The 13495-nt window shown below is 47.7% G+C and overlaps 1 protein-coding gene and 1 long non-coding RNA gene across 3 annotated transcripts in view; one reads left to right on the forward strand and one right to left on the reverse strand.

The window, feature by feature from the left end:
• LOC116845254 overlaps window positions 1–11988 on the forward strand; it is a 50679-nt gene extending 38691 nt beyond the window's left edge. For both annotated transcript variants that reach the window (XM_032817737.1, XM_032817736.1), the window contains exon 4: window positions 1523–11988. In XM_032817737.1, coding sequence (XP_032673628.1) covers window positions 1523–1705 — 183 coding nt within the window. In that variant the 3' untranslated portion in view covers window positions 1706–11988. The remainder of the gene's footprint in view (window positions 1–1522) is intronic.
• Window positions 1–13495, reverse strand: part of LOC116845258 — a 366503-nt gene that overhangs the window by 179344 nt on the left and 173664 nt on the right. The gene's annotated exons all lie outside the window — the stretch shown is intronic.

Below are 13495 nucleotides of genomic sequence, written 5' to 3' on the forward strand. Positions count from 1 at the left end.
CTCCCCGCGAACTCCGCACCCATACGTTACACTACATTTTACGTAAAATATTTCGTCGACTTCTGAGATATTTTTAATCGCATTCTCGACTACACCGCGTTAATTTACGCGTGTTTTTCTTTCAATCAAAGCGCATCTATACGAGTGTCAGTACTATAGTAAGCTCATATATGAGCTGTGGTGCTCATTAGGATGCTCGAAGCGTCCTAATGACGCCTCCAAGAGCAAGATGCTGCAGCGGGAAGTCAAGACGACAGACTACGTTGAACTTTGACGCGGCAAGATTCGTCGCGCGCGTTTCTCCAAAGCGGAATTCTTGCGCGAGCCGCGCCCGATGCCGCGAATCATTATTTCGGATTCACATTCAAGGTAGCGCGGGTTAATTGGCCAATAAGTATCGTTCGTAAGCATCATCCTAACGAGATTCCTCGTTGCGCGCGACAACGATTCGCGTTTCCCGGCAAGAAACCTTGACGCAACACCCGACAACACCGGTAGTCTGCCAGCATCAGCGGCCGATGCAGCAGAATGGAAGTTAATTGGATAATTAGTGTCGTTAATAAGCAAGGTTTAATTGAACTTTTTTCCTCTCCTCCTTTCCGTCGTCGTAGCGAGTGGTTTGCGCGGTTCCTAAAGGAGACAGGGAACTAACTACCCGGGGTGGTAGACATTGTAGACTTTAGCGGCGCGATTTTTTTCCCCTCTACAACTCGTCGTCGTCGTCTCCTCTTCGTGTAAATTCGCAGAGCTAAGGGGGACTCGATAAAACGACTGTGCCGCTTTTTCCTCCTTTCTTTTCTCTATTCCTTTTTTTTTTTTCTTCCCCGCCGGAGACTTAGCCGTGAATGAGAGGGAGAAAGAAAGAGAGTGCCGGATCGTCGGTAATTCCGTCCAATTAGGACACTCCCAATTAGGAAACCCCTTAACCCCGCGCCATCCCGCGCGTTCGACCCCGTGGCGCTGCCCGACCTCCCCGGCTCTACTGCGGAGGACTTGCGACAGATCGCCTTCGTCGAATCTTCGCCAGAGTATCGGAGAAACTTGGTTCACTCAGCGAGTCCGATTCTCCCGATCGTTCTCGCTTTCGCGGAGATGCTTTAACGGTATCACGACTTAAGTGCTCGTTTCGAGTTCATTTCATTTGATTCTTGTACTTTATATTCCGACGCGCGATTTAACCGTGCCTTTCGGGTAACCCTCCACCGCGCAGACGAGCCGTCCGTTTCACCCACGTAGACATCGCGAAACCACAAACACATATGCACAGTTTTTTTAGAGTAAATCACGTTTCAGCGCGCCTCAGCGAGCAAAATCAGCAACGCCCGATAGGCCTGTCCTTTTTAGCCGAATCAGTGCTTTATTAGAACTGCACTCTTTTGCCTTGCAGCATCAGGTTTCACTTGTCTCACTCCATGAACAATAAGTGCAACCTGTTTCAGCTGAAAGAACAGACCTAACCCAATCGGTCTAGAGTAGGCAAGGTGATACTGAGCGAGCGGCGTTGCTGCCTTGTTTGTTGCAGGACGCTGAGATCGAGAAGGCGCGACTGCCGGTGATCGGCTCGGGCCTGTCAAGCGGTCACAACAGCAACTCGTCGTCCACCGACAGCTTGCTGTCGTTGCTGATCCCGGCGCCGTTGCGCGAGACCCTCTGGGCAACGGTGGCCCTGTACCTAGGCTGGAGACTCGTCTCCCGCCTACGATAGACGCACCGGTCTCGCCCAGCCGTCGTCCCGGATGACACCGGCGGTCCTGCGGCCCGATTAAGCGGCCGTGTCGGCACCCGGCACAACACGGCGTTTGGGAACTGTTAGAGGCGGCGGACCGCATGGACCGCCAGTAAAACTACCGACTCCTACCCGGGATGATCCCCGGAATTCTCGATCGAACGCATCGGACGTCGCCGAGAGAAGGATGGGATCTACAGCCCGGATCTCTCTTCGTGATCGAACGGCGGATTTCATCGAGATAGAGGTAGAGAAAGAAAGAGAGAGGAGGAGAGAGAGAGAGAGAGAGAGAGAGAGAGAGAGAGAGTGAAAGAGAGAAAGAGCGAGAGAAAGAAAGCAAGAACGCGCGCGCGTCGAGGATCACGAGCCATCTCTCGTTCGAGCATCCACTCGGATTGTATTTTGTATAATCGTTTTTTGTATCGTCGCGCGGCTCGTCCGCTACGCCACCGCGAGAATGCGCTTGGTCAATTTTGATTGATTCCCGAGGGACCGTCTCATTGTTTAATATGATGAAAGAAATTACAAAGTATCGGCACGTCAATTATAATGATTATGGTGACGATATGATCCGCACGAGTAATGATGAGCCGATAAATCGAAAGTTGTTCTCCCTGTTGAATGCGTTCCCTCGGGTGGGTTCGTGAAATTTATGCAAGAGAAAAGAGCAAGATTTTTATTAAAGAAAAAAATAATAATAAAGAAAATAAAGAATGTCAAGGTGTGTGCAAAAGAATGTCATCACCGTTTCGCAGTGGACACTCGCGATTCGTCGGTTCGCCGCGGACAAGTTCCGACTGTGATCGTCGCGCGAATGACGAAGCGAGGGTGGCTAGCGACACGGCGGAGTCCACCGGGTGCATTCTCATGCGGGGTGCGAGAGGCGAACGGGCGGACAGGAATTATCTCGAACGTGTGGATCGCCGTTCGTGGCGATAGTTCGCCCCGCGGGATGAACTTTGTAGGTGTGTAGGAGGCCGAAGGGGCGGGATTATAGTTTTAGGGGAGATAGCCCCCGACGCGCGGGGTAAGGTAGGGGGGAGGGGCGGGGCGGGGGGCGGAAGGACCAGAGTAACCGAATTGCGTATTGCGCGGCGATCGGACCGAGACACGAGGAGGAAGAGGTATTATTTAGGAGTGACGGGGGGAGCTAAGGACGAGATCCAAAGAGGATTAAACCCAATAATCAAATGATGATCTCATTACGAATAAATAAAGAGAATTAAATAAAGTAGTGTGATTACGGGAACGAGAGAAGGGCGGACCACCCACGCAGGCCCCTTTTATATTCTCCGTCTTCTCTTCGCGCGTCCGTCCCTCTCTTGGTCTTGCCGGTAGAGAAAACGAGAAAGAGAGAGAGAGACCCTTCGATGTGTGCGGCTTGTTGTAGATAACGCGGTCTCTCCCGGTCGACGTGGTGGGCCGAGCGGGATTTTTTTTAACGACGTCGCCCCGCGACGTTTCGCGAGGTACGTTTTTCGTCAGGGAGGCACTTGGTCGGGGAAGGATTGAGAGAGCGAAAGAGAGAGAGAGAGAGAGAGAGAGAGAGAGAGAAAGAGAGAGAGACGCGTTGGATGATATCGCGCGCTGGAGAGAAGAGGGACTCGATGAGGGACCGAGGAGTCGTCGCTAGACGGCCGATCGAACCTCGCAAGACGTCGCTACGGCGCTGGCGAGATATATGTATATATAAAGAAAGAGAGAGAGAGACGTCGGGTGTGACGTGTATTCCAAAAATGTTAAGAAATGATATAAGGAGGTGAGACGCGAGAGCGAGGACGTGCAAGGTGGTGGAGACGGATAGGGGAGCAACCTGCGTGTACGTGCGTTTGTGCATGCACGTGTGTGTATGTATGGACGGGTGCGTGCGTGCGTGTGTATATGTGCATGTGTCTATGTGCGTGTATGCGTGTGTATAGAGGATTTATCTAAAGTAATTACGCAAACACTCAGTAATAAGTCAACGTGTTAATAGTTAAAGTAGATAATCGATAGGCCGAGGATCGCGGCATCTTAATTGGCTAGCTGCGAGTCCCGTGGACAGTTTTCAAATGATCTCCGGTAGCTTAGCTATTAGTGGTGGCCCTGGTCGCATGCAGGACGCCTTTCGCGGCACATCGGAAGGAGCACCTCCCTCTTTCCCCTGTGTCCTTTCTAATAACTTGTCTATATATCTCCATACTTCTCTCTCTTTCTCTCCTTCTTTCCTTCGCCCTTTTTCCCGCCTGTCGACGAACCGTTTCTCGTCTCACTCACACACACACTCTCTCTTTCTCTCTCTCTACTCGCTATTCTCGTTCTTCCGCGCGATTCCCTCCGCATATATCGCGTCACCGCTTCGCAATTCCGCTTCACGTTTATCGACGACGTCGAGGACGATGGTCTCTTCGCCGTCGCTCTGTGTTTGCGCACGACCTAACGTAATCTCCGATCTCGAACTTGGCGCGTATCTCGGCCGGTGCTCGGTCTCTTCTCGGTGTTGTTTCGCATTCGTTTGCGCGATCCAGAGGGTCTCAATTTTTCGCGAGATCGCGAGTCTCGCGAATTTTCTTAGGGCTTTCTCTACAGCGCGGGAACGGTGGATGCGGGTGGTTGTGTGGCCCGGTGAGCGACGGAGGAATGTGAAACGCGTATCCTCGGGCTTTCTCGTTCGGTCGCAGGCTGAGACCAAAACTATCGAGGCTGCTGTGTTGTTGCACATTCGTCCCTGCGCTTTCCCCTCGTCCCGATTGCAGTCTATCGCGTTTTCCCTTTGTCTCCCTATTGATAGGATCGTGACGTACTCCGTTGTCGAGGTATTCCAGTGTGTAGGACCATAGTATTTATTTATAGGCGATACACACACACACACATACACATATGCATACACACATACGAACAAACATACATATACAGAGATTTTTCTCTCTACTATCTGGTAGGGCCGCGTCTCGGGGTAAATGTACGCTACGCGGTTGCGAGATATATTACCGTCACCTCGAGATAAGCGACTTCTCGCCAGACGCTTCCGCGGGAGCGGCTTTTTGGAAAGTCAATAAACGTCAGTGTGTCCGTATAACGCGCGAAAGTAATCTCTAAAGACGCGAGTAGATAGAGTGATGTTTTCTCCTCTCATGGAAAGGAAGAAAAGAGAGAGAGAAAGAGGGAGAGGAAGAAGGAGAGGCGGAACCGTTCGAACAGCGAAACGCAGGTGTTCGCGACGCGCCGTTCTGATCTCGACGCGCGGATTTTTAGATTTATCGTGTGTTTCTCATTGTATGTCGCTACATTCTGTCGTGTTTCTCGCGAGCCACCGCTCATCAGGAACTCAGATCTATTCCCGCGGAACGTGGACCACCCCGTCGGATCCGTCGGAGTTGTATTTCGAACGCACCGTTATTTAGCGAAATTAAACTAATTTCCATTATTTTTTCGAGCGACTTTACGCGCGGAGATTTGGAGAGTAAAATTAATTTTTAATTATGATAATGATAATATTATTTTTGAGAAAAAAAAACTTTTTCACAGAGATATCGTGAGAGATTTTAAAACACGCGTTGCAAGATTCTAATTTCGCCGAGGAGCCGCCGAGCACTCGCAATTTTACGCCAATTCGTCTCTCGAAATCGGCACGTGAAAATTGCCGGAGTTAATTCGCGCCTCGTCGGCAGCTCGCACGAGCTGTTAAGAATTGTCGATAGCCGTATCGCGACAAACGTGGAAGTCGTCGACTCGGATTCGACGGCGCGAAGCGTCCCGTTCCCGCCAGTAGAATCTTCGATCTAGCTCAGGTCGAGTTCCCTCTGTGCCGCTTGCTCCTTTCATGGAGAGAGCACGCAATGGTACAAGATTATCGTGTATACATATTGATATGATAAGTAGTGTTCGTCTGTCGTCTGTCGAGGGCCACGAGAGCCGAGAAGCACCTCTTTCTCGTGGTGGTTGTTGCATTCCGACCAAAAGGGAACCAAAATTCCCGTTTTCCTGCAGCGCGGCGAATTCGAGACGGCCTAAAGGGTCGTGGCCACGCATTTAATCCTCTTACTCCGTAGATAGGGAAAAAGGGCACCAGCGAATTCGCGAGCCCCCGTTTCCCCTCCCCCTCTCGCCGTTTGGCCTGGCGAGGGAGGAGTGTTGATGAAACAGGAAAAAGACAGGAATATATATATATATATATGCATGTGTATGTACGTATGAAGGAAAATTGAAAGTGAGAAAACAAGGCGCATGTACATAGTCGCTTCTTTCGGGGACCGTAAACGCACTAACGCACTACGGTTTCTCTTTTCCCGGTATTCTCTATTTCTATTTTTTTTTTACCTTCTTTGTTCGTTCATTCGTTTTTCTGTTTTTTTTTACAGTTAATTACCAGCTAGAAACGGTACACTCTGTAGAAGCACTTTTAGATAGTAGTCAGCCATATGGAAAAATATAATAATTATATATGGATAAACATATATATATATATATATATAATGGAAGACGCGTATATATATATATATATGAAAGAAGTATATATATATATATATATATATATATATATTTTAAATGGTATATTTGGGATAATCGAAATATTGTTTCGAGAGATGATAACCCGTTTTGTGTGTGTATGTGTGTGTGTATGTGTGCGCGGAGAGTCATATATTTCGATGGGGCGCGAACCCCCGAGAGAAAGTATAGCGGGGAGGGTGGTGTTTATGGTGGAGTTGGAGAAATGGCGGTTCTTCGAGATCGATGGAGGTCGAAGGACGTAGGTCCAAGGTGAGAAATAAGCTGTAACTGTGACTATGTGGATCGTGGGGGGCAGGCTGTCGATTTGCTGTCGCTCGTCGAGGGCCACACCGAGATCAATTTCACGCGCGCCCCCTAAACAAGGAGCGGACGGGGGAAGAGAAGTAAGCGCGCGACGGGCTGTGTGTATTCCACGAGAGCCGGTCTCTTTGCGTATCACTAAAGATCTCGCGCGGCACACGCGCACCCTACTCGCCGCACCCTATCGAACCCGATTTGTGCGGCGAGAGGACAGAAAGAATAGGAAAGGAACAAACATGGAATCAAACGGCAGAGACAGCCCGCCCACCCGAGATCCCCGCGCGTCAAAGCGTCACTGTGATCTCGTAATTATTAATAAAATATCCGATTATAATAACGAAGTAATTATACGAATATTATATAATATTGCCCCCTTTCCCCCCCCCCCTCCTCTCATTATGAGCAGGAATATAAAAATCTCCCCTCCCGGGGACACGATCCAATGTACTCTCGCTAATGTGCGAAATCATGGTTTTGCGTCTCTCTCGTCGGATTTCTTTCGTCCTGTTTTGTTCTACGCGGTACGTTCTCTCTTAGTGCATCCTTCTTTCTATCTCTCCTTTGCATTCTCTCTTCTGAATCCCCTCTCTCGTAATACGTGTTCGCGAGCGCGTGCATGCGCGCATCCTAGTTCGTAATCGTAACGTTAATAACCTTATCTTATTAATGAATCTTTCATATGATCTCCCGGAGGTATCGATTGTGTCAGGCGAGTCCAAATGGCCGATGCCGTTCGTTTCCGCCCATCCGCACGCACGAGAAGTCGTCGTCTCTCCTTCTGCTATCTCTCGATTTTCCTCTTGACATTTTCTTTCCTTTTTCATTTCATTCACCACGGCTACTGTCAGAACGGACGGTGTCGGCGATCGATTGGCCGTATACCTCAGTTAAATAAAGTATAGGATTGTAAAGCAATTGAAGAGAGAAGAAAGAAAAAGAGAGAAAGAGAGAGAGAGAAAGGGAGAAACATTTATTCAGAAGAGAAGACGAGGGATAACGACGTTGTTGTAGCAATCTTACTCAAATAGATAGGTTTATAACAACGAAAACTGTTTATCGCAGCGTTCGCACTCATTAATCACCTACGACGTACTATTACGATCCATCGCGATCGTTATTATTATCAACGATTATTATTTTTATTTTTATTACTATCATATTATATTATTAGTTAGTACATACTCGTCGCGCGCATCCAGTGTAAAGGCTCGAGTTCTTAAACTCCCCGGCGCTGTAAAGAGATAATCGACTAGTCTTATCGGACCAACCATTGAGATTTGTATTTTTGTTTAACGACGCGTATTTTCTAAGAGAGATCGAGATTTTTCCCCCTCTACATACATAATATACATACACATATTATATATATATATATATATATATATATATAAATATATATATACACCCACGCATATATATATATATATTTGCGAAAATATATGTATATGTACTTTTTGTTTTTTTTTTTAAATAATATCGATCAGTCTCCCTCCTTCCTCCTCAGAGGCGCTTTTCTCTCGCCTCTTCTGTAATCGCGATCCCGAGATATCGGAAGTTCGAGCCGGGCATCGGGGACGACGTTTCCGTTGAATTCGCCCGCGCGTTCCCGTTCACCCTATCTCGCCGAGACTCTCCCGCGGGATATCGCACGGAGCGAGCAACGTGTGCGAGCGGGCGAACGGCGGAGCGAGTGAGTGTCGCCCTCGATCGAGGCGCCCGTGTCATTGTAAGACCACTTCTACCAGTAATAAATTATTGTAGTACGCCGTAACGCGCACAGGAGATACTTGATCTTTTCAGCAGTATTTCAACCGGGGCGGGCCGCGTCCTCGCGCCAGGGACACCCTCGCGAGTCGACGACGATCGGTCGACTCGCGCTGCGATCTTTTCGCGTCGAGCGAGCGAGCGAGCGAGCGAGAGCGAACGAGTGAACGAGCGGGCGAGCCCCGGTTCAAATAGCACGTAAATTTTCGCATGTATTGAAAGCAGAGCTCGTCGTACATGTGTACGCAGCATCACATATTACATATATGCTGACATGTATACATGTATATACACTCGTCACACAACACCCATGCATACATCCACACATACAGACACACATACACACGATTCACACGCGAAAGCATACCCTTGCCCTTTAATACTATTGTAATCGTCTAAGATCTTAACGAGAAATTTCATTTGCTCAGACTGTATAAGTTTGCCATAAAATGACTGTTGTACGTTCTTCGGATGTGTACTACTACTCGTGTCTAGAAGTAAGGGAACCTTCGCGCGATTACTCTGTCGCTCCAGCCACAGTCAGGTGCCAACCATCGCCCACGGTTTTCGCGTTTTTTCTCCGTAAGATAGCCGGCTAGGTCGATCGTTTTGTCGCCGTGCCACTCGGAAAGCCCGCTTTTCCCGAGGTCACCCGAGAACGACTCGCTCCCGCGCCCACCTCGTCCTCGAAATCGCGACTCGCGCCGTCACTATTTATTCCGTTTACTTCTACACTGTAATTCTGTTACACACGAAAAAAACTTTGGAAAATATATAATATACATGCAGATATTGACCGCCTCTAATTCTCGTTGAATCCTTCTCTCTTTCTTAAGAGAGCGTCTTTCACGTCGCTCTCGAATAATTTGCACGATCTACGCGAAAAGAGCAAGGACAAGCCGGGGGCAAAGTGAGCGAGGGGCGAACGAGTCGCACTCGGTGGGCCGCCTTCGCCTGTATTCCTTCGCTGTGTAATCTTTCGTGCTCCACTTAAAGTAGCGAGAAGCTCGTAAACTCTGAATGCCTACGAAATGCGTTACTCGTAGCCAAATGTCCCGTGGACCATACAGACCGCCGAGATCTATTCGTTATTCCAGCGCAAAAAAGAAAATGGAGTCAGAGATGGGTCGATCGATCAGAGAGAGAGGGAGAGAGAGAGAAAGAGAGAGAGAGAGAGAGAGAAAGAGAGAGAGAGAGAGAAAGAGAGAGAGCAAGAGCGAGAAGGTTCGGATCAACCGAGAATGCGTATGTTCGAATAAGAGGAGAGTAAAACGAATAAAGTGAATAAAGTGAACGAGAGGTAGTATTCGTTATCCGAGATAACGGAAGATAGAAATTTTGAGACCGCCGCAATTTCCCTTTCTTATAGGTTTCTCAAGTCGTATGTAAAGCTCGCAGCTGCCTTGTGATAGAGTCTGGACTGCAAATAAATTCCGACACGTGCGTGACGTGTCGGGAAAGAGAAAGAGAGGTAGAGAGGAGGTGAAATCAGTAAGACGATTATAAAGAACATAACTGTCGCAGGGATCACGACCTGTGTGCACGATTACAAAGACAAAAAAAAAGAGAAAGGAAGCAAAGCACAGTAAAGAGACAATACAACTTGTCGATCAATTTTCGTCCAGCTGACCAATCCAAAGAAGCGACCAAATAAATGAGGAGAGAAATGATGCGAGCGCTTGCACGACGCTTGAGGTGCTTTCCTTTTTCCTTCTTCTTTCTATCGATGTATGTGAGGTAGAAAAAGAGAGAATGTATGTATGTATGTGTGTGTGTGTATACGTGTGCACGCGCGCGACTTATCTTCGATTTTTCCTTCCTTTGAAGACGTACATGTATATCTTTCGTTTTACTTCTCGACTCTCCCGACGCGAGTGATTGGACGGAAGATGTACGGCGGTCACGTGATATATTATACAAGTATATATATATATATAGTATTATGTAATAATAATCTCCTCCTTAGTGCGCAGATTTAAGCAAAAGAGAGCGGTACTGTTATTTGTTTTTTTTTTTCCTTTTATTTTGTCTCTCTATCTCCTCTCTGTCAATCTCGACCTTTTCCATTCTTTCGTAACGACCCACTTCTCTCTCTCTCTTTCTTTCTCTCTCCCCCTCCCCTCTTTCGTCACCCTTCGCGTCATTTTCACTTCGACTTTTTCTCTCTCTCTTCTCTCCTCCCTTTCTTTCTTGCTTCTCGTCTCGCCTCCAATTAAGATTCGGCTTAAGACGCGAATTGCGTCGCTCTCCGAGCGGCCCGGGAGTGCTCTTGAGGCGCGTAGGAGAGCAAGCAGAGGTCCCGAGCGCTCTCTCTCTCTCCTCCTGTCTCCCCGTTTCCTCCCGTCTTCTAGGGCGGGAGCAGCGACTGCAGTCGGGGTCGCCGCGTAATCCGCGTGAGAGTGCGGGGACTCTTTCGCTTTCAAATCTCTTCGTTTCTCCGACCTTCCGTCTCTCCCTCTTGCTTTGCTCCTCCTCCACTTCTTCGTCTTCTCGCGCCCTCCTCTTCTCTCCTCTCTCTCTTTTTCTCTCTCTTTCTCTTTCTCTCTCTCTCTCTCTCTCTCTCTCCCCTTCGCGTTCTATCCAAGTTACTTTTATAACCGAACATATGGTCGCGCGATCGTCGGTACGTGCCTCGGCTCCTCTCGCGAAATCGCTCGCTCGAGGGTCGCTCCCGATTATCTCGAGCGGATTGAAGAGAGCGATGAGCGACTATATGTGAAAGAAGAGAAAGAGAGAGAAAGAAAAAAAAAAAAGAGCAGCCGACGCGTGCCTGACGCGCGCGAACCTAATCATACGATGCTGTGTTATTTAAGTCACTATAGGCAGTGCGTTATTGATTACTTTTGATTTTAGTTTATGACAATTTTTCATGTTATTAATTTTATTGAGTATGATTTTAAGAGTACTATATGCGCGAACGTGTATAATTATTATCTATTATATCTACTATTAAGAATTTTTATTATTATTATCACCCCGAATTTTTTATTAGTGTCATTATTATTGTATTGTATTACCGCTGAAACTGTCTGATAGGTCTGTTCGGTTGATTATCGACGATGTGTTAAGAGCGTTATCGAGCGATCACCTTTCCGTTCCGACGAGATTCGTGAGATACTTGAGGGGGTTCCGACACACAGATTACTACGTTTATATCACTTCTTTTTTTTTTCTAATACTGCTCTAATAGCATTATTCTTATTATTATTACAGCGTAATTATTATTATTACTATTATTATTATTATTATTATTATTGTAATCATGTAACATTTTATCTTTTTGTAATTATTACCACACCCCGTGGTCGATTTTACTTTTTTACGAATCGTTCTCGCGTCCGTTGCCCGACCGCCGGTCGACGGGGCGCCTTAAATGCCGTTGCAACGAGCCGACCTTTATGCACACTTCCCTCTTTTTTTGTCTCTCTGTTCTTATCCTTCGACGCGCTCGTTTTTCTCGTGACACGGCGCCTACGGGGCGTGACGTCGGCCAACGGGGGTGCGCAAAGGGACGGGGGCATCTCTCCGCTACCCGCATGTCTTTCATATATTGTACAGATTTTTTCACTTTTATATAGTTATCGATATATCGTAACGTTACGCAACGTTAATCGCGACGGCAGCCGCTACGCGTCGCCGTACCATTATTGTACGTTTTGATTTTTTTTTATTGAATAAATGTGAACACGCCGAAAGAGAGCATTTAATATGTGTGTCTTGATTTCGCATATCCCCAATCCCTATCACACACACACGCTCACGCGCGCCTCTCTTCGACCTGCAGTTGGACTTACGTCTCTCTCTCTCATCGCAGGTAAGTTCTTTACGCTGTGTTGCGTTACATTTTTTCACTGAGTCGCATTTTGATTCTACTTTTGACCTCGATTTAACGTCTGCTATGATACTCTTTGAAGTTCGTGTCAACCTCTTTTGATTCTATTCGGAACCCACCAGCTTTGCCGGGAGATTCTTTTTGGAACCTGTCAGTGATGCTTCGCGTTTTCTATCATTTGGGGCGCTGAGTAGGACTTCAGTTTCCATTTGTGTTAAAGATACGCGAATCTTTCAGAATATACAGACATTGGAAAGCTCAGGTCAAAAGTGGGACTAAAATTTCGCCTTGGGACTTGGTAAGAAAATAACCTGGTGAAGGATATATACTTGGAGTTCACATCACTTAGAATTTTATTGGCGCAGCAATAAGATGAGGAACATCACGGTCGAGGGATCATTTCGATATTTGGTGAATTGTTGAAAAAGAACAACGTGCAGAGCAACGTGCGCGTCACACCTAACAAACAAAGTGGGCGCGATCGGCCGACACCGATTCTCTCGTATCGATCCATGCGCAGAGATTGGTCACGGTGTTTAGAATCATTCTAATGGGTTTCCTGAGACGTGCCATCTGCGGGGCTCATTACTAAGGGACGCGACCGCAAACCAATCGAGCGTCGTGCCCGCTCTATTCAGTGTTCTGAATCTAATGCGAACCGCAAGACGCCGGTGTGTTCCTGATGCCGGATTAGAACGTGGAAATTACTTCGTAACTGCCGACGTGGACGCGACACGACGCAACGGTACAGTCGGAAAATTGAGATATTGACGGCCGACCAGAGCCTCAATCGATATGCGCTCGCTTGCCTTTTATTATCGCGCCGTACACTTCAACGCGACCCGCCAAGTAAGAAAATTGCTACGGCGCTGTGTGTTGCGTTCGTAAAAAACTTTTCACAATAACGAGTGCGCGCGCGCGCACGAGATGATCCGCGTTTCTCGCGCCATGTGTCGGGCAGTTCTCTGCTCTTCGGTTATTTCCAGCCTCATTTTTGTTGCGGTTTTCGCTCGCGGCGCGTTTCCCCGCGGATTAACTCGATCCGAAACAACAGCGAACGAGAGAGCAAGAGAGAGAAAGAGAGAAAGAGAGTGCGAGCGCGCCCGCATTTCCAACGTGTTACTGGAAAAAGATGACCAGGGGGATACACGGTGATGCGCGATGGAGAACACTTGCGACGCCTCACTATGTTTTTAATAACGTCCCGGGACACGCAGATGCGGAATAAAATGGGAAAACGGCCGGCGATTGCACCGTGTGGAAACTAGTGATCAATGTGAAACAATAGGTTTAACCGAACACGCGCCAACTATACATCGATTATTCCGCGTGAATTCTCTCCCGCTCAAAAAAAAAAAAAAAAAAATCACATTGCATCCGCG

This window comes from Odontomachus brunneus, unplaced genomic scaffold (genome assembly GCF_010583005.1).
Source record: "Odontomachus brunneus isolate Ranch 3 - 2012 unplaced genomic scaffold, Obru_v1 Obru_scaffold_050, whole genome shotgun sequence".
NCBI classification, from domain to species: Eukaryota; Metazoa; Arthropoda; class Insecta; order Hymenoptera; family Formicidae; genus Odontomachus; species Odontomachus brunneus.